This window comes from Camellia sinensis, chromosome 8 (assembly GCF_055761805.1).
Source record: "Camellia sinensis isolate YWXY chromosome 8, ASM5576180v1, whole genome shotgun sequence".
Lineage (NCBI taxonomy): Eukaryota > Viridiplantae > Streptophyta > Magnoliopsida > Ericales > Theaceae > Camellia > Camellia sinensis.
This window is the reverse complement of record NC_138968.1, coordinates 193725074-193746564: the sequence shown is the minus strand read 5'-3', so window position 1 is coordinate 193746564 and position 21491 is coordinate 193725074. Positions and strand designations below refer to the sequence as shown.

Genomic DNA, 21491 nt, shown 5'->3' with positions numbered 1-21491 from the left:
ATATCATATACTCATGGGTTCTACTGTTAAAGTTTTTTCCATAAAAGTACAGAAGCAAAACAGAAATGGACAAATATGTTTCGCAAAAACATAGAAAGCAAAATACGAAAACAAACAGAGCAAGAAAGAGGAATTTGCTTACCAGGTTGAAGTAGAGGATCTGGAAATGGATGCAACGGCAGTAAAAGATGAACGCAAAGCAAGCTTCAACGTTGCAAGAAGTTGAGAGGCAATGGATGCTTACCAAGACGAAGAGGTGCGTTTTAGGCAAAGGGAAAAAAAGGGCGGGACTGTTCAAATTTCACGACGTACGAAGACGGCGTGACAACCGTCCTCAGTCAATCAGAGCGTGCCACGTGCCCTGGGAAGGAGAAACGATTTAGTTGCTGTGATTGAAGAGACGTTTTGACCGGACTAGCAGAGCCCTGTGTGAAATTGGCTCGGCTGGAAAAGCTAAACTATTTTTAGCTCGGCTGGAAAAGCTAAACTGTTTTTAGCTCGGCTGGAAAGGCTAAAAAGCTTCAGCTCGGCTTATAGACAGGTAATCCCAATCATGCTGTGCAGATGGAATTAAGGGGCAATTGAGAGGGTAATTTTGGTGAAAATTGGGCTGAGCTATGAGATTGACATTATGGCCTCAGTATAAAGGGCCGAAGTGAAATGGCCATGGAAGATACTTCGGTCGTGCGATATTTTGGAGTTAGTCCGGTCGTAAGGCTGCAGAGATAGTCTGGTCCGACGTAAGAATGAAGTTACTTCGGTCCAGAAGCAACTTGAAGTTAGACCGGTCTTGGAGTTATACCGGTCGTGAATCGTTAGTTCGGTCTAAATCGTGCCATGTACAGTGCATGAGAAGCCGACGTAAGAAAAGTAAAAGGAAGAACTAGTTCGGCTCATTCTACAACTATGCTTAGTCGTGTTTACTTCGGTCGAATTAGAGATCGGCCATGATACAACCATCTCACTTGGTTTAAGCAGTGAGGGGGGTGTTGAAGGATAAGCATTATCTTTCAGGAGTATGAATCCTAGGAGGACTCTGCATGGAGGAGTAGAAGTCCTACTAGGATTGTGCCACACGAAACCTATAAAAGCTCACAAACATCACCTTTGGAGAGGTAACACACAACTTTGCTTTTTGTTTACACGGAGCTTTTGTCTATTTGTCAAGGTTACTGACTTAGGCATCGGAGAGGTTTCCGGCACACACCCGCCGGCTAGCTCACGTTTGTGTTTTCAGATGATAAAGTGACGACGTATGGAGGAGCGCAGACTTGGTCAACAGGATTATACGAGAAAGTATGTTTCTTTCCCGTACAACTAGGATCCTTGAGCTTGTCATTACTCTCTCTGTCTGTTTCAACCTTATTGTGGTTGATGTTACAAAACTTTGTGACTTAATTACAATATTTGTGATTTTTAATAATTTTGAACAATCTTGTTACGCCAATTAGTGATATCATTACGTATTTTGTGTTTTATGTTACGAAATTTTGTGACTTGATTACGATATTTCTGGTTTCTAAAAATTTTAAATATTTTTGTTACACTAATTAGTGATGTGGTTATACATTTTGTGGTTGATGACTATAATACACAAAAATAGACAATGATTTATATTAAAAACAAATAAAAAAATTAAGATTTAAATTGATAAATAAAAAATTAATAATTTATTTTATTATAATACTCAAATCATGATTTATTTTTTATTTTTTGTAATTGTTAATAGTAAAAAACTTTATCAAATTTATCATAGTTTTCCCTCCAAATAATTTTTGTCAAAAAAATTGGAACAAACCCTCGAAATTTTGTCCAAACCAAAATTCCCTCATATTTTTTTTTTTGACAAACCCCTGGACCTTTTCTTCAGCCCTAACATTTGGAGAAATTACGCTCTCTCTCTCTCTCCAATCGTCGCCGCTGTCCATTGCCACAACCATCACCACATCTAGGTAAGTCCTACACCTTTCTCTCCTATTCTGTTTTATTTCGGACAACTGATTTTAACCCTCTAGGTGTCACTCTCTGTCAAGGGATCATACACTTCCTGCCATCGTCTCCACCACCTTCGTCTCCACCGTCATCTCCAAATTAAACAACCTATTGGATAACACCTAACCCCCTGCAGCGACGACGAAACCCTAGATGTATTCGAGCTCGATTACAAACTGGTTTGTATGTAGTTCATAATTGCCCAAAGCCCTTACTTTTACTGTATTATCTTCGATTTGTCTGTGCTAAGAGGAAATTTTCAAATTTAGGGTTTTCAAGTAGAGGATATGGAATTTTTATATGATCAAGTAAAAAAAATCGAAAACCCATCTTCATTCAGTCCCATTTCCTTTGAAGAAAGACTTGATTTTGTTTTTCCAAATGTAATTTATGAGCTTTGGTTGATTGTTTGTGTTATTTAATGTTTTTGTTTCTCTCCCTTTCTCTATCTCCATTCTATGAAACCCTAGACCGAAATCCCCTTTTTCGAAACTGCCCCTTTCACGTTTGTGAACTCACTGGGTTGGTTTATAAAATTAGGAAAATATGATTTGAATAGGTTTAGGTTTTTTTATGTTTGTTTGTTGTGTTGATTCCATATATATATATATATACTTGAAATTTGGCTTGTGTATGAGATTTGACGTGTGGGTAATTGAATTTTGTACTCATGTAACTGATATGAATTGCTTATTTTTTATTTGAAATCTGTTTATTTGATCCATTTGAGTTTAAAGTCCATTTGTTTAGCTAGTTAAATAAGCCTTTTGATCCATTTGTTTTTTCTGTTTTAAAAAAATGGTACACCCAGTTTAGTCCCTATTGGATGAAGGTCTCGAATAATTTTGTTTTTCTAGCTTTCTCAAATTATATTTAACTCTTTGTATCGCCTTGATGCTTTTTTAATAAAGTTTGATTATTTATCCAAAAAAAAAAAAAAACATTATATTTAACTCTTTACTTCCAAACAAAAATTCTTCTAATAATACTGATTTTAATCCGTGCAGATCAAGGATAAAACTGGTGAGCAAATAGGTGAAACTGAAGGTATGATGTGTGATTAAAAAGAAGTTTTTCTTAATGTTAGATAGCATTTTTGAAAATTTGCTTCTGATCTATTACTGTTGCATGCTGTTTCAATGGTGATTTTATTTTGATGGGAAAACATGACAACCATCTGAACAGTATGATAGCTGACCTGGAATTATCATGAAGAAATTTTTTTTTGAATTGATAGTGTTTTCCTGTTTCAAGCTAATAAACTACCATAACTACATTTAATCCCAAACAATTGCCCGATTTTGAGTAGTAGTCCCCCCATTCACAAACATAAATAAAAATCTTATGAACAAGGTAAGTTGTTCTAACTTGGAATAACTTAACTTACAGGGAAGTGTAGTGTTAATAGCTATATCATTTCAAAAAATGTGGTATGGACATCATTTCATGATCCTTTTGGCTATTATGGAGTTTCAGTGTTTCATTTGTCTTTGGAATTTCAGAATGATGTAGTGAAGAACCTAGTGACTAAGTTACACGCTGCTAAAGCTACGCTTGATTTGGTGACACAAACAAAATGCAAATTTGTTTTAGAGAATAAAAAGGTTCATATATTAAATTCTGATTTCTATAGCTTGAGTGGATGTACATAGATACTAAGGGTAGAGTGTTTTTTTATTTTATTTTTTATGTCATTGTTATTACTGTTTATATTTTTACTAGCCTTTAAGTGTTTTGAATTGCCTAAAGAGTGAATGTTGTTGTTCAGAGAGAACTTCACAAACCAGAGTCTAATCGTTCTTGCATACATCTGGAGTTCGATGTATTTTTTCCTTTTATTTTTTGGTTGTGTTTGTTGTTTGATTTTGGTTTAGAAATAATCATGCAATGTTTGCCTAAATTTAGTCAATATATTCAAATAGCAGTAAAGTTTTATCCATATTATTGCTATTTTTTAGCTTTATTACAAGTCCATTTGATTGTAACTTATTTAAGTACTAAACTGGGTGTATCAATTTGAGTGTAAAGTCCATGTTTTCCTGTGGTAGAATCATAGGGGGAATTGTAGTATCAAAAATCAAGTGCCTAGTAATTTTTCAAAATTTTATATAATTCTGTTTATGATGACATGATAAATATATGAATATTTGCACAAATTTGCATGATTTATCATGAAGATGACTTCCAAAATGTTGGAAACTAGACTAATAAGTTCAAAGAGTGACAAAGATACAAAGTAGCCACAATCATTAATTTCCTTACGTATTGTCTTCTTTACTAACTCTATTTCAATGTGTTGTTTTTGTTTGTTATAGGTCCTCAATTTCTCCATCTTAACATAGAAGTAAAGCTATGCCTCCTCCATCCCTTCCTCGCTAGCGGTTGCATTAGCAAGTGTGTTTTTTAATTTATTTGCTTTTAATTAATAGCAGGGCACTGGCGGGTGTGCTATGTTATTTATTTGTGCTGGCTTTTCTTATTTATTTGTTTATTTTAATTGATAGCAGGGCACTAGCGAGTGTGCTATTTTATTTATTTGTGCTGTCTTTTTTTATTTATTTGTTTATTTTAATTGATAGCAGGGCACTGGCGGGTGTGCTATTTTATTTATTTGTGCTGTCTTTTTTTATTTATTTGTTTATTTTAATTGATAGTTATTTGTTTCATGTTAATTGATAGTAGGCTAATTGCTTCTATTTTTTTGAATTTATTTTCTTTGAATTGGTAGCAGGGCACTGGCAGGTGTGCTTTTATTTTGTTTGTTTATTTTAATTGATAGTAGGATACTTGCGGGTGTATTGTCTTTTTTTTAGAGGGAGATGTCACAAGAGAAAGATTGAATTCATTTTTGGTTGAACTCAAATTTGTTAAATGACATGTAAATGTCTGCAAATTTTGAACTGATACTTTTGCTTCCCACCCATGACAAAAATAAACATAATTTTGAGGGAGTAAAGAAATGTACATGTTTGAAAAGAAAGAACTCTAGGGTAAATACATCACAACAGTCTGGTTCAAGTAAATTCATTAATTTTGATAGACAATTGAAAATTCTATACTGAGATTTTTGCCTTTAGCCACCCATCATAGACGAAGCATGAATCCTCTAGAGTGTTTATTTTATTTTATTTTCAAGTGATTCTACACATATAATAATTGCTTCCAAAATTGTGTTGTAAGTAGTAGAGAGAATAAGGTATGGAGGGGATGTAAAATGAGAAAGACAAATAGTTGTAGTCCTATTTAAACCCTCTTTAGGGATAATAAACGAGCTGAACAGTTGATTGTTATAACTTGCTTTGATAACTTTAGTGAATTTTAAAATTTGTTCAACTTTGGTTCGTTAAATTTTTGAGTCCATATTAAATGAGTTTTTGTCAAGCCGGCCTCAAGTAGTTTGGTAGTTTTAGATTCATGAAACAGAGCCGAACGAGCAATTGACTATTCAAGCTTAATTTGAAAACTTTAATGAGTTTCAAAATGTGTTCAAGTTTGGCTTATTTACTGAATGAATTGAGCTCGAACGAGTTTTTAATGAGCTGAACATAAGTCGAGCTCAAGTTGTTTGGTTCGTTTATCATTCCTAAAGTTGTTGAAAAAGTTGCCAATGGCTGGCGGATGGCGGTAGCAGGCAACAATGGTTGGTAGCGGTAAGGTGGGACAAATAGGTGACATGTGTAGAATTAGGTGATATTTGGACAAATAAAGTAGAAAAGTACGTGACATGTGTACAGATAAATAACATTTGAACATATAGATAAATTTTTGGACTGATAAAGGCTTGGCTCTATTGGCCCAATAATTTTAAAAGCATAATTCTAACCTGAGTATTTTGGTTTTTTTTTTTTATATTAAAAAAAAGTAATTTGCTTGATATAAACCACGGTTTTATTTTATTGGGTGAATTGATTTCTTGATCTTGAGGAATCGTAAGATAAAAAAGATCTTTTTTTTATCAATTTTATCAATTATTTGATAATTATTAGTCCCAGTTTTAGTATGTTTATTATTGTTGGTATCGATCTTGATCCAGGCCTCAATATCGATTTTCTTTTTAAGACAAAAATGGAGAATTTTCCAATCAAAATATTTTCGATCCGTATTTTTTTCCATATACATAATATCACTTTTTCCTGAATAATTTTTGATAAGGATATCCCCTAGTATATCAAAAAATTTGCCCCTATGTTTATGTGTGTTGTAATTATAAGAACTCTCTCGATTCTTATTTACTTGGAATGGTGATCCATAAATATATGGGTTCCTCTTATTTTCATAATTAATAGATCTATAAGATGAAAAATTATATCTATAGTATTTTTGAAAATTCTCATTTTGATTTGGTAATGAATATACTTCGTCGATCAACATCCATAAATATATGCGTCCATCAACATCGTCAATCCCAATGATGTCTCTGCTGCGCCTGTCGCTCCCAGGATCGTCGAGAAGCGTTTCAAGTTTCCAAATTTCGCTGACCCCGACGTTTCCGCCAAAGACTTGGGTCACCATGCCAGCTACTACACGATTCAGCATTCTTATGCTGCTAGGTATTTTCAAATCCCTCCAAGTTCGATTTTTATTACTCATTTTTATGTCAATTTGTTTATATCTATACTATACTATACTATACTAGTGGTGTGTGGTGTGCTATTACAGGTTATAAATTTTGATCTCAATCTGAATTTGGATTTCATTAGTTACAGGACGTTTTGATCTGGGCAATTACATGAGGATATTTTGGAAGGGAAAAAAATGTGACATCTACCTCAATTTTGGCCTTCCCTTTTAGATATAGATATGCACATAGAAAGGAGCTTTTTTATTTTGAATTTTTTATTTTTTAGTTTTGGATAAATTTGTATTTTCAAATTTTTAGATGCTAAACTTAATTTATCACAAACATTAAGTAGTGAATAAACTCTAAATGCTTTCAATTTTCCATGTTATATTTTTGCTGGCACACCATATTTCTATTACAAGTTACACTATTTAGATTTCAGGTGAAATAGTGCATAGTGTCAATTTTGATTGTCTATCCCTTAATTCTGTTGTGGATTAAGTCCTGCTAAAGTCATAAAATTCTAAAAAAGCATGGGCATGAATTCTGTTGGATTCATTTGCTGTTGATTATGTTGCTGTCTTTTTTCTCTAGTTCTATTTTGTAGTTAATTCTTAGCTAGTAGATTTATAAGCAGTATTTATGTTTCTTGATCATAAGCTTAATTGGAAGATATAGAAGCACTGTTTTTGTAGGTTAGTCATATAAGTATGTTAATATGTACTAATTGGGCGTTGTTTTTTTTTTTTATGTTGTGTTTGGGACATTGTGTTGCTGAGAAAATATGCAATGAGGGAAAGAAAAGGAGACTGCAAGTTTATTTGGCTTTTTTTTGTGTGTGTGTGTGTGTGTGATATATTTGTGCTTGAAGAAGATAAATAACAGCTAATTGTTGCTTATTTCGTGTAATTAGTAGATCTATAAGCACGTACTATGCTTGGTTACTGAGAAAATAAGTTCAGTGAAAATAAGGAAGAAGGAAACTGAAATGCTGAAATCTTTCCTTTAATTTTATTTTTGATTTCCCAAAATTGGCCACTTACCATATGCCCTTATGGTGGATAAACTATATTGAAAAAGTAGTTTACGATTCTAGTTTTTAGAGGGCAGTTCTAATTGCGCTATACAATTATGAATTCCTCATTTATTTGTCAACGTTCTTGTACACTCACAATGTTGAGTAGTAACAGCCAAAATCCTCGTTTGGGATCGTTCTTGTACACTCACAATTTTGAATTACTTTTTTTTTTTTTACAAGAATTGTATTTGAGGGATAGAACAACAAAAAAACTTTGGTCTATGGAGTTGTGAATTTGTTTTGGTCTTTTTATTTTGTTTAAATATGGGACAATGGTGTTTCAGCCAATCGCCGCCATCGCCGCTAGTGGTGCCGATCGTCACCGCCACCGCCACCGCTAGCCAGTCCTACCCTTCTCTTAGATCACCTCACCGCTTGGCAATTTGGTAAGTTTCTTTTTCTTTCCCTTTGGTCTCTCTCTCTCTCTCTCTCTTTATATATATATATATATATATATGCTTTTTGCTATGCTATCTTTGCTTTTGGCTCTCCCCCTTTGGTTTGGGCTCTCTATCTCATCCTGTTTCTGGTAAGTTTTTTTTTTTTACTGACTTGATTCTATTATTGTAAAGTTGTGAGAGGTTGAAAATTTCTTATATTTGATGAGCATTTGTGAAACAAATATAAATGTACTGATTTAACTTAAAATATTTGTAAGCTTTTTGGTTAAAATATAAATGTAGGTTGTTTGGTTAAAATTTTAATGTAGGATGTTTGGTTAAAAGATTAATATATATATATATATATATGTATTTGTAAAAAATATGAAATACAAAAAAAAAAAAAGAAGAAAAAAGTACTGATTTAGCTTAAAATATGAATGTAGGGTGTTTGGTTATATTTGATGAGCATTTGTGAAAAAAATATAAATGTACTGATTACATTCATGGTGGACAAATAGGCAGGTTTTTTTTAAACTCCAACGTTTATGAAGCTTGAAGGCTTCTAAATTGTTGTCTTGAAGCAATGTTCCTGCTATTACCTAACAGCATCTCTAATGATTCAATTGCAAACAGACGGTTATTGCTATATTTTAGTAATGAATAACGACAAAATACTAAAGTTTAGGAATGTTGCTTTAGTAGTTACTTTTCTATTTTTTTAGATTTTTCTCTCAAAATATCAAATAAAAAAAAATGTTATATATGGTGTTGCTTCAATAGTAACTTTGCTTTTGTTAGATTGTGGCTTCACAGCATTGGTTTTTAAATGATGGTTTGCAAATCCTTAGCCACTATATTTCATATTTTTTGAAGCAGATTTAATGCCTTTGTCTTTGGCTCTTCATGATAGTGTTGAGTTCACTAGTTTTTGTTGTTCTAAATAAGCAAATTTTTTTGGTAGCCCTTCTTACAACTAGGAAGGCACCTCTTTAGGCAAGTAAATTCTTCTCTACTTACTGAATTAAAGCTTGAATTATGGTTATTATATTTATAACAATTTTTGTGTTTTTTAGATTCTTTGTTATCTTAATTAATTGATGTGTAGCGAAATTTGTAGGTACCAAAAGAGTATTGAGCTCCTGATCTTGAAGCTTCCATTCAAGAGGCTTGTCCATGAAATTGCTCAGGACTTCAAGGTAATTGAATGGTCGCAATAGATAAACATTGTCATATTTATCGTAATTGTTTAGGGTTTATTTATTTCTTTATTTCTTTTTTCTTTTTTCTTTTCTTTTTTAATGTTTTTGATTAGTAGTGTATGTTAATGTTAATTTTAACGTTTTTGATTTTTTTTTTGTGTGTGTGTGTGTTGGGTTGTGGATTTGAATAGGTTACATTCTTTGATTGCTGGCAGTACAATAGTGGCTGTTGTGCCCACCAGCACAGCAACCACCCCATCTCCATAATGAACTGAATTGAGTAAAGACTTGTTTATAGTTTAATTAATTGAGAATATAACATAGCTTGACTCAACAATCATGTGTAATTATTTAATGAAAATATATATAATGATGTGTTATTGAGTGAAAAAGAGTATTCATCATGCTATGTATGGATCTAAAGATTGTTTGCACTACAAAGATTTTGAGCCTGGACCTTGAAAAGAGTAATTCTATGTGGTATTCCCAATTCATAGAAAACCGTAACACATATGAAGTGTCATCCTTTGATGTACCTTGGTCATGTATCTGATTTGATATATATATATATATATATATTTTAAGTAACTGATTTGATATATATGTGGGTAAATTACAAATACACTTTTTGAGATTTGCTTAAAATGTAAGTTGTCCCTGTAGTCTAGGTGATTACTTTTATGGCATCTTTTATGTGTGGCTGCTTAATTCTAATTTCTTGATATGCCAAGATAGATTTTAGCTACAACATTTAGATGTCATACCTAATTATGATGTTTACAACTTGATTATGAAAATAAATGATTTACGAAAACAAAATCACAAAAGAGTGTGTAATGACCAATATATCAAAATTCAATTTGTTATGATTTGAATCATAAATTTCAAGTGAACAAACCTTAACGACAATATAATTTGTTTTTGCAAGTGTTACTGTGGGTAATAGTTGCTAGATCGAGCGGGTGATATTGGGAGCTAAACTAAGATTTTTTTTAAAATTTTTTGAGGACTTAAATTTGTTAGTGTTTTGTATAAATACTCTTAAACGATGGTTGATGGATTTTTTTTTTGCTGTATGGACTTAAATCTGTTAGTATTTTGATGGATATTTGTTTTGTATAAACTTCTAGCAAAGGCTATGAAGCCATTTTGTTTAGTGTTTTCGCTCATTTTCGAAGCAAATGCGCAACAACAAGTGCATATAGAAAATTGAATGCCATTATTCGATCGTCTTTTCCCATAAAATATTCTCTTGAAAATGGCCAAACAATCTAGGTCTTTAGCTCTGACAATTCTTTGCACAATAGCATTTGCCATCAAAACGTCAATTAGAACTAATTGGCAACATGCCTTGTTATTGTCAACCTCTTGTTTAATTTTATCATCGATGTTCTATGATTTGAAAATTTTATTTTTTTCATCCTGAAAAGTTCAGTTGGTACACCCTTCTCAATCTAGGGTCTTGGCCTTTTACAGCAATGAAAAGGATAGAGAAAGGTGACAGGCCCTCTTTCTTTTCTTTATTTCTTTCGTCTTTTTTTGTGCTTTGGATGGGCAGACAAAAGCCTTTTTTTAGGCCAAGATTGTGACCAATGCCATCACGTGATGCCTTGGAGTTTTTCTCAGTGGGGTGGTGGTGGAGACTTGGACAGTGTTTTGGTTCAATGACCAATTTTATTTACCCACGCAAACAACCCTCTCCCACCTAAAGACTTGGCCAAATTACCTCAATAGTTTCTGTATTTTGTCTATTATGTTGTTTTGGTCATTGCTATTTTAATTAATTCAATTTTAATCTTAAGTTTTAAATTTTATGTCAATTTAATTTAATTGATAACACTAACTAAAATTTTTGAAGAAAAATGGTTACTAAATTAGTTAAAGTTAACTTAGTAAGTTGAATAAATTTATATTTTTATTATAAAAACATGACACATGCTGCTTATGTATTCGTTTTCTATCAAAACACATTAAAAATTATAATTAATTGGATCAAATTAAAATAAAATTATAAATTTATGGTCGAAATCTATCCAATTGAAATTATGGTCAAAATCAACCACTCTCACTATTTTTCTTTATAGCATAGTCTTTGACACATCAATGTTACATTAAAGTAAATTATACCTTTTCTTGTTCTTGGACAAAAATGGTTGGACTAAACACAAGTTTCTTCATCTTACTGGGCTCAATCTGGAAAGTGATTGCAAGGAGGTTCAAGCATCAACACCAACTTTTGTCCACTTTACATAGAATATTTTTGGAATAAAAAAAAAAAACCTTAATTAATCAATCACAATTTTTTGCCTCCAATAAAAAGTCAGCAACATAATAATTGCAAAATATTATCCAAATAATGAAGTAGGTTGATAGACCTAGACATGAATAGTAGTATGTTTCCATTATGAAGCAAATCCAAATCAATATGTATCATATGACAAAGGTCCACAGACATCTTGAAAAGCAAAAATCAAAACATAATAGTATTAATTAGGCGGCATTGACGTGCTTGGCAATGGTAGCAACTCGTCTTTGTATGCTCCCACAACCTTATCCACTATCTTTCCTTCTTTCAGGATCACGAAAGTCGTATAGCCTCTACTTCCATTTCAATTCACCCCTGGCTTTAAGTTCTACACAAGATAGCACACTTGAGAATATAATTTTATAACAAAGGTTGAGTTATAAACTCAAAGTTCACTAGTTTAAGAAATGCGATAACGTCATTGATTGTACGAACTTATGAAAAATAAAAAAGAATAGAGCATCACCAGCTTTATATTGCGCGATATCAGCAACAATATCAGTTGAATTATGCTTGTATATCACAAGATCAAGTAACAAGCGAGCCCTATGCAAATAGTCAAACTACATGCCAAAAATAGTGAGTACGTAAAAACATCTCACATTATAAAATTAGACTTCATAAAACATAAGATACTCATAAGTGGACAGTTGGGTATAAACGTAAGTACCTTGATTACACCCGAAGGCAAAGGTTTCCCTTGCATATATTTGATGACGAAAAGACCACAATCATAGCTATAGGAATGAGTGTAGTTGTAACAATAGAGTCAACGAACTTAGAGATTATAACATTAATGCTTATTTAAAAATTAAGAACGATAATGTAGTGTATTACCTGTTGTGTTGGCGTGGCATGTCTTCCAACCATTGAAATGCAAACGAACTAACGTCTTGAACATAATCTTCTCCATGCGCATATTGAAGCAGCTTATACAATGATTGTAGCTGTTGGTGGTAGGTAGTAAGGTACATAGATCAAGAAACAAAAAAGTGGGTACAATTGGTATCATAATGGTTATTCTATTACCAATAATCTGGCTTGATTTTTTCGATCCTCATCGGTGTCAATACATCTGCTGGAGTCGAATAGATAGGCAACACATTTTTCCATGTTTATGTTCAAGCATAACCAGTGGTTTTCCCTATGGTTGAAAGGCATGTAAATCTAAAAATATAACGTCGAATGTGCATGCAAAAAAATAAAATAAAAAATAAATATATAACTACATACAAATAGATATTAACGAAACACCAAAAGAAAATGAATGGAGTGATCGGGCGCTTTGGAGGATCAGTCGATTTATCCATCGGGCTTCAATCAGAATTCTTTGTGAAGAAAGACAAGAAAAATAAACTCATAATATCTTCGATTAGGAAAAAAAAACAAACAAACAAAACAAGAAATTAGAAAATGGGAGGATGATTTGATACAATTGTATTCAGTAATATACATACACTAACTAAAGATTTGATGCACTAAGAGTCATACAAATAACATAGAAATATTCAGTTGGTAGTACAAAGAAACGGATAAACCAAACGAATATTACCATTTGCATCAAGAATTTAATCTGCATCTATTACGCAAAATAAATGATTGGTTTTGGGTCTCATGGTGTTTTTTTGTAAATCTCTTATACGTTATGGAATCTGCAAAAGCCTTTCTTTTGGATCATCTTTATAGATTAATCTCTCATCAAATAGTGAACAAAAACCAATGGAGCATTTGAGATTATGATTTGAAGCCCCTAAATTTTGAAGCATCCTCCACAACTTTTTAGCATGTTACTCCCTCTTGAGTTTCATCAATCAAAATTGTCATCAAGAAGTAGCATTGCAGATTATGATTTGAATTCGCAAGTCAGAATTTTCCATTATAAGATTCTCTCCTTAATTTCTTTTGTATGGCAATGAAAATTTTACTAAAAAGCATATAACAAAATGATAATCTAAGATTGCTTGGGCCTAATAATTTGCAATGGCTTTTGCAACTTCTTGTTCTCCCTAACTACATGCTTCAAAATAATCAACTAAAGTTCTTAAAGGGCAGTCTCTTTGATAACCAACTAAAGTTTTTGTGTAAAAAAGAAAGAAAAGAAAAAAAGAAAAAAAAAAGGAATCATCTCTTTGATAACGTTTTCAATGAGAATGATGGGGCGGAAGCACCTTTGACCTTGTCTTTTAAATGTCTCCTGCAAATGAGAGATGCCAAACACCATGTTTTAGATAAAACCTTCACCCATTACTGAGGCCTAATAGTTTGTTTCTTTTCCATTATACTAACCCTGTCTATCCCTTGTGTGGTGCTAATGGGGAGGACCATGATCACCTATTCTTCCAATGCCCTTTCTCCTCTAAGGTTTGGACTGCTGTGCTCACCAAGTGCAATGCTAATTGGCAGAGCACAAATTGGCTGGGTCTTATTGAGGTTGTGGCTAGAGATTGCTTGGGCAAATCTCTAGCTACAATCATCAAGAGACTTGGCTTCTGTTGCACTGTGTACCAGATCTGGATGGAGAGAAATAGCAGAATATTTAGCAGAATATTCTGCAGAGCATTATTGGCATGGTCAGATATAGGGCTCTTGCCCTTAAAAATATCAAACAGTCTCGGACTGATAGCTGGTTTCTTCAAGAGTGGAGGTTGCCTACAATCATCCTTAAACATTGAGGGGAGTGGTACCTTCTGTGGTTTGAGTGAAGGTGAGCATTTATTGAGGGTTGAGTGTGGTGAGCTTCTATAGTGAGATGGCTTTGATTGTTCTAGTTAATGTATCTCTGTTTTGCAGGTATAGAATGATGAAGCCCATAAATGAGAGTTGCGAGTTCTCCAAAAGTGGGTTGAGTGATGGCAGCCAGAAATTGAGTGCTAATGTAATTGTTTTTTCTTGTGTGTTATTACAGGTTTATATAATTGTTGGTATTGGACAGGGGATGTTGTTGGTGAGGGCTGAGTGAGGGGATCTATAAATTGTTGGAGTGTTGATGTAGTTTTTTTTGTCTCACTCATTGTACCACGATTTTAACCAAGCCCCTAACACTGTTATTCTTTGTTAAGGAGTGTCAATATTGTGGGTTGAGTGATTCAGCCCTCCTAAACAGCTTTGTTATAATCTGTGTTATGGGTGTTGCTTATTTGTTTGTTTCACATGTGTACTATTGTTACTTCCAGGTTACTCTAATCTGTGTTGGGAAAGAAGTCTCATGGACAACAACTTTGTTCTGGCCAGCTGGAGCCATCGGGGAGTGATGGAGACACAAAGACCAGGTTGCACTGTTACGCCAGTCTAAGTGGAAAATCTCTAAATGGAAAATACTTTGTCTTTCGTTTAAATATTGTAATAGTTCATTTCTTTTTGATTGTATTGAGTCTATAGCTGTCTAGTCCTAGATGATTGTAGCTGTTGGTATTAGAAGGACTAATCTTGAGCAGACAATATCAACAATGACAATATTAGCGTATTTTTCCAAAATTGATAACAATAACAACAAATAATGCAATGCTACCCAAGACTAATTAAACTTAACAATAACAATATTAGAATGTTTTTCCAAAATTTATCAACAATGGTCACAAATAATGCAATGCTATCCAAAACGAATCAAACTTATTCAGGTCTGTCTTAAGCATTGAATACAAACTTATGAAAGCTATGCTATATCAGAATTCACTCACAAATTGGGCAGAACACATGTTTTCAGCACTCTGGTGCACCTCAGCTGGCATCATTCATAGCTCAAATGTAAGATCTAGGAATACATATGTCAAATAAAAACAGTGACTTCTGTCTTTCGCTGAGCAAAGTCTTAATATAATCTAAACTGTATCTGGACTATAGCTTGGGGTTTTGCCTTAACTGATTCAAAGATCAAAGGAGTGAGATATGTAGACATTCTATGATGTTCAGGATTCTATTAAAATGAAGTTAGGCATGAATCTATTTCCAAAAAGTTTAAACTAGGAAAATTGAAGAAGGGGAGGGGTCTTGGCTGTGCCAAGGAGATGGGAGAGTTGTAGATAGGTATGGGCTTAACATGTACAGAGTGACGGAGATGTAGAGAAAGTCAAAGGGGAAACTCAGAATGGGGAAGGAGTTCCATCAATATCCAAGCACCACAGTAAATTCAACCCCCTACATAGATGATTCTCCACTTTATCATCTTTCAATACTTTTCAGGTTGGGAAGGTGAGGAGACAGAGAAAGGGAAATAAAGGGTATTTTGGGTTGCATAAAGGGGGGGATGAGAGAGATGGTGTTCCATACCTTGATCGGGGAGAGATGATGGAGGAATTTGAAGGAGGGAGGTGCTCTTCTGAAATGGCTTGGGCTGCAGAGATCTTGAGGAAGGGAGTTGCTTTTTTATGCAGCTGGATTTCACAAGAAGGAAGGTTCAATGTACTCTTTGGAGAGCCTCAAAGGCTCTTCAAACCTAGCCAGCAGGGAACGACTCTGATAAAATAGCCAGCCTGTTGGAAGGAGAAAAATGAACTGAGGGTAGCTAACATACCCAATTTGACTAGAATTGATAATGTCAAAGAAACAATCATATATTTTGGATTTGATAACTTGACAAGAATTGTTAATGTCTAAGTAACAATTCATGCCATTGTGGAGGCTCCTGGTGACCAACCAGGTTGATTTCCAGGCCTACTCGAACAGATCTTATTGCCGCTTTAGATAAATGAGATTTTACAAAAATAAGCATTAATTAAAAAGACACGGGGCATCTGAAACATACAACCATAAATTCAAAATCCTTGCATGTATATCTATTCATCTAAAGCCAAGCTAAAATGATAGAGATTATCCATCCGAAACAACTACACAAACTGATTGTTACATCTTATAAAATGTCTAAACATATGATATCAGCTGTATTTTGGTTTGCATCAAGCAACTGCAAAGATATTGAATCTAATATATTCCACTCTAAGCTCTTCTAAATCACATTTTCAACATACACGGAGTTCCTTCCTATAAGGGATGCAATCGATTAGACATCAACTGTACAATACTTGGCTTACTAAATTTCATTATAAAATGATTTTAACAAATGGATGCAGTTGTAGAGAATTTCAATAAAACAAAAATCATCACTGCCAAACTGAAAGATTGTCTAATACAGCTACAAAAAAGAGCGTAAATTCTGTTACATAGATACTGAAATTTTTGAGTTTTGGGGCCAAATGCAACATCAACCACACAATCAAGCAAATATGAGTCTAGCATTTAACAAATTTCATTTCTAGTAAATTGTTCAATGTCAATAATGAGTTTTGGGTTTTGTCAACTATAATTGTCTATAAATCTACCCATAATTTAAAATGTAATTATATCCACCTTACATCAATGATAACCAGAAATATTTGCACTTTAATTACAACATTTGCTCTTAAGATAACAGTAAAAAAAAAAATTTACCACAGTTATAGTCTCCTTATGCCAACAATCACAATATGAAATAAACAATCCAGAAAATTTTACCTTGTGCATTGGACAACTGAGATGATGAATGCCAAAACCAAGAATCACAAGAAGAAAAAAAAAATCTGTGAACTGCTGCCAGAAACACATGAAAACATGTTCTGAAAGAATCCTACTTCATTAACCCTCTCCCCCTAAAAAACAAAAAAGAATGTCTTACCACACAACAAAAAACAAAATCAATTACAAAGCCAGTAAATTATGAAGTACAAAATTTTACTGCACCTAAATTCTACTATAAGAATAAAAAGCATGCTTCAAAAGGACCTCGCCAACATCAAGTTCGATACAATCAAAATGGGAAAAAATAGCATATAATATATATATATATATATAAGGAAAATGCAAACATATTAGTGTGGCTCCTAAACTCTAAAGCAACGTCTGAAATTACCATTCCAAAAATCTACACCCATTAATTAGCAGCAAAAAAGCTATGAAAAGTAAAAAGAAGTTTGTATGTAGACACATGGGAGAAGAGCCAAGTTCAAGTGTTTGTGCTTTATAAACGAACGAACAAACAATAAGAGAGATTCAAAGGAAAAAGCTGATAAAATAAAAATTAATATAAGAGATTCATTCTTCACAGTTAGAGTTCTGAAATCAAGTGGCACGGCTATTGGATACAGATGTTAATTTTCATTGAGAACCAAACTTAATATTAGATATTCAATAAGGGTTATGATATCAAATCACATAACCTCATAACTGATGTATAGTACATTCAAATGTGATAATAGATTATTTATATTTTGTGTGATAAATAAATCATTTTAATCTTATGAGTTAATGTGATAATAGTTATGATTTATATGATATTAGTTATGATATCAAATCACATAACCTCATAACTGATGTATGGTACATTCAAATGTACCATACAGGTCAAAAAATCTAAACCAAAGGCGGAATAATTTTATCCAGTATAAAATTGTACTAACTCACCCTTTATCCGTTGATCAAACAGGGTCTTTAGTATATTTCCTACTCCTACAAATAAACACACATGAATCAAGAGAACAAAAACAACGCCCCCAAAAACAAAAAAAAAAAACAAAAAATGCAATTTAGGTGATTTTATAGTGGAAAACAAATACAAATTCAATGCTCAGCGTACCAAAAGAAGAACCAACAGTTCAATGGAATGGATTTGAACTCAGGCCAATGAACTCATTGTCTTTCAGATAGCTTAACTAAACAAACACACCTACTCTGTTCTTCCAACAAAAAAACAAAAATGAAACTATCAATCAAACTAAACTCAGTCAATTTTGATATCAATTGAGCGAGGTGACTTGCTTTCTTCACCATCCGAAACTATCTCTTCCAAACTCAAAGGCAATAATCCACAGGAGAAACTGAGACTCGGCTTCAGTCTCGGCACAAAAACAGGCTCTGCCTCTCTGTTCAAAATCTGCAAAACTCTCCTCATCGATGGCCTCGCGTTGCTATCCGGGTTCGCGCAACTCAAACCCACAAGCAACAGCCTCTCCATTTCACTCTCCTCGAACTCCCCGCGAAGCCGATCATCAGCTGCCTCAGTGATCTTCCCTTCACCATACAATCCCCAAACCCAATCAACCAAATTCACCATCTTGTTACCACTCTGTTCTTTCTCAATTGCCCTCTTTCCACAAGCCACTTCAAGTATCACAACACCATAGCTAAAAACATCGGTTTTCTCGGTTGCTTTCCCGGACTGAAGATACTCTGGAGCAAGATATCCCATTGTTCCAGCGGTCAGAGTTGAAACCGGGCTCTTATCGTGGTCCATCAGCCTTGCCAATCCGAAATCCCCGAGCCGGGCATTGAAATTCCCATCCAGCATGATGTTGCTGGTCTTTATATCTCTGTGAATCACTTGCTGTTCACATTCTCTGTGGAGATATGTGAGAACAGAGGCTAACCCAATTGCAATGTTGTATCTTTGTACCCATTTCAGTGACTTATCTTGCTCTGTTTCTTGGTATAAGACCTTGTCAAGACTCCCATTGGGCATGAACTCATAAACAAGCAACAATTCATTCTTCTCAACACACCAACCTTGGAGCTGGACTAAGTTTTTGTGCCTCAAACAAGCGATAATCGACAATTCGGCAAGGAATTCTGTTTTGCCTTCGTGGGCGTGTTTTGATCTTTTCACTGCAAAAACAGTGTCCGAATCATTGAAATTGGTTCTGTAAACAGTGCCAAACGCTCCGTGGCCAATGATCCTGCTGGAATGAAACCCTCTTGTGGCTAAATTGAGCTCTCTGTAAGTGAATTGTCTTGGACCAGTCACAAGCTCTGCTTTGAAGCTCTTCTCCATTCGAATCCCTCTCCATTTCTTCATCGAAATCCACCCGAAAACCATGAGAAATGCACAAAAGAAGGCGGGACCGGCAATCCCGAAACCCAAACCGAGCCTCCGGTGATTCTTGTTGGGAGATTCAGGGACCAGGATTGGCGGTGTAAGCACCGAGTTATCGGAGATATTGTGAGGATGAATTCGAGGCCTCACTGTGCGAAACCCAGAAGTCTGAAACCTCCATTTCTCAATCTGGTGAAGCTCCGTGCTTCCCTCTGTTGATGCCGAAAAACCCACATACATAACCTGTTTTAGATAACCAGAAAGGTCAATATCGACCGTTAACAGAGCATTATTGGGCTTGAAATTCGTGTAACTCAAGAACACATTGAGCCTCTGTTCATCGCTCATGTAATCAATCCAAACATTGATCATGTCCCCACTCTTCAGATCGATGTCTTGAGACAACGGATCGGCAGTCTCGATCGAAATCAAGCTTTCGATGTCTAACCCAACATGGTGGTCGTTGGTATCGTTGAAATCTGAATCAAGTCTTGTATCAAATTCGATTGCGACGAACTTTTTCTTGGTCAATTGGGACGAATTGACAAGACCCAAGTACCCTCCCGGGCTTCCCAGAGTCTGATTGTCTGGAGAGAGAAAGAAGGCAATCCCATCACCAAACGATGTGGGATTGACATTGCTGATTGAGAAAGAGAAGCTCGTAGAGAAAGAAGCAGTGATGTTGGTTTGAGGATCGAAGAAGGGAATTGGGTAGTTGTAGATGACTGTTCCAGAGCTTGAAGATGGGACACCGAGCTCTCGGGTGAGGCCGATGAGGCCGTCTCGGAGGAAAGAGTCGCCGAGAAGTGTGAGGTTTCGGAAAGAGAAAGATGGGAAATCGAAACTTGTGTTATGCTCTGCAAATGCTAATGGTGGATGTGAGAAATTGAGGAGGAAGAAGATGAGAAGCAAGAAAACAAGAAGGTTTCTTGGATGAGTGTTGATGGACATGGTTGAGAGAATGAAATTGGCGTTGATGAATAGAAAGGATCAGTATTGGGAATGGAAGTGAAAAGTAGTTCTTGGTGTTCATTACAGAGGAGAGAGAGGTGGAGGTGGTGGGAATCTTGGGTGGGAAAATGGGTTTCAAACGGTTGTGAAATGGGCGCGTGGGTCGGTTCTTTGACGAAGAAGAAGAAAGAAAAAAACAATAGGGTTTTGTAACGGTTGTCTGGAAGTTTTGTAAGTGGCGGCCAGCTACAAGACGACGACGTTGAGGAGGACTTTCTGTCCCTTGTTTGATGCTTTTTCGGCTAGCGACGTGGTGGTATGGCATGCACTAATTATTGAGCCAAAAGATGACAACAAACATTCACGTGGCCTATGCTATAACCTTTTTAATCAAATAAGTTCCAAAGACACATATATTACTAATATATGGTATAATCATTGTTTAATGTTATAAATTGTGTAAAAGATAGTTTTAAAATATATAAAAATATAAAATAATATATTGATTTTAATAAAAGTGTATTAAAATTTTTTTACATATTTTTTTATTTTTTATTTTATCTTTTACTTGTGTGGTAGGAGTAATTGAGTAATGTGACATTTGGTAAAACTTTTGGTAAAATATTTGAGGTCTCTAGCATTTTTGGAAGTTAATTTACTAACAAGATTCATTAATAAAATCTTTATAAAATAATCAATCTTTATAAAATAATCAATATCACATTATTTTACATAAATTTTAAAGAAATTTATTAGAAAATTCTTTTTTAAGTGTTTATATTTCAATTAGTTTATTAGATATTTTTATATTCAAATAAATCCTATTATTTGAACATTTGATCTATTAAATCTTAATTCTTATATTTAAAGTATTTTATGGATATTTACACCTTTATAAATATTTTTTGAATGGTTAGCAATCTAGTGATGTGAACATTTATATTTTACAATGTGAATATTTATATTGACGTGTGAATATTCACATTAACAGTATGAATATTCACATTGATGGAGTGAACATTTACATCACAGAACATTCACACTGTAAAAGTGATATTATTAGGGATATTTTGGTAACTGTGTTACTCATAAGGCTTATTGAAATATAAGAAAATAATATGAACTAAATGAAACATAAGTAAGTATAAAATGATTTATGAAACAGTGTCCCTAAATTTTATGTAT

The 21491-nt window shown here is 34.0% G+C and overlaps 3 protein-coding genes across 9 annotated transcripts; 1 reads left to right on the top strand and 2 right to left on the bottom strand.

Annotated features, from left to right (window-relative positions):
- The first annotated feature begins 1822 nt into the window (after positions 1-1822).
- On the top strand, positions 1823-14895 carry LOC114319359 (uncharacterized). Of its 3 annotated transcripts, none has more exons than XM_082884856.1 (8): positions 1823-1952; positions 2016-2175; positions 3000-3039; positions 4308-4386; positions 6432-6542; positions 7916-8017; positions 9132-9210; positions 14692-14895. In XM_082884856.1, the coding sequence occupies exons 2-8, from the start codon at positions 2146-2148 to the stop codon at positions 14767-14769; spliced, it is 519 nt and encodes a 172-aa protein (XP_082740982.1). In that variant the 5' UTR covers positions 1823-1952; positions 2016-2145; the 3' UTR covers positions 14770-14895. The 3 variants fall into 3 exon arrangements, with proteins under 3 accessions (XP_082740982.1, XP_082740981.1, XP_082740980.1); XM_082884855.1 differs by lacking the exon at positions 14692-14895 and adding an exon at positions 9405-9533 and having other exon boundaries at positions 2034-2175; XM_082884854.1 differs by lacking the exon at positions 14692-14895 and adding an exon at positions 9405-9533.
- On the bottom strand, positions 11503-16990 carry LOC145788822 (ubiquitin-like-specific protease ESD4). Of its 5 annotated transcripts, none has more exons than XM_082884857.1 (7): positions 15785-16989; positions 15196-15269; positions 12548-12685; positions 12356-12465; positions 12189-12255; positions 11985-12081; positions 11503-11846 (listed from the first exon to the last, which is right to left on the bottom strand). In XM_082884857.1, the coding sequence occupies exons 2-7, from the start codon at positions 15247-15249 to the stop codon at positions 11812-11814; spliced, it is 501 nt and encodes a 166-aa protein (XP_082740983.1). In that variant the 5' UTR covers positions 15250-15269; positions 15785-16989; the 3' UTR covers positions 11503-11811. The 5 variants fall into 5 exon arrangements, with proteins under 5 accessions (XP_082740983.1, XP_082740988.1, XP_082740985.1 ...); XM_082884859.1 differs by having other exon boundaries at positions 11504-11846; positions 15196-15239; positions 15785-16988; XM_082884862.1 differs by having other exon boundaries at positions 12548-12596; positions 12773-16990.
- Positions 16991-18055: 1065 nt separating this feature from the next.
- Positions 18056-20502, bottom strand: LOC114296768 (putative L-type lectin-domain containing receptor kinase S.7). Its single transcript, XM_028241094.2, has one exon. The coding sequence runs from the start codon at positions 20304-20306 to the stop codon at positions 18267-18269; it is 2040 nt and encodes a 679-aa protein (XP_028096895.2). The 5' UTR covers positions 20307-20502; the 3' UTR covers positions 18056-18266.
- Between the last annotated feature and the right edge of the window lie 989 nt (positions 20503-21491).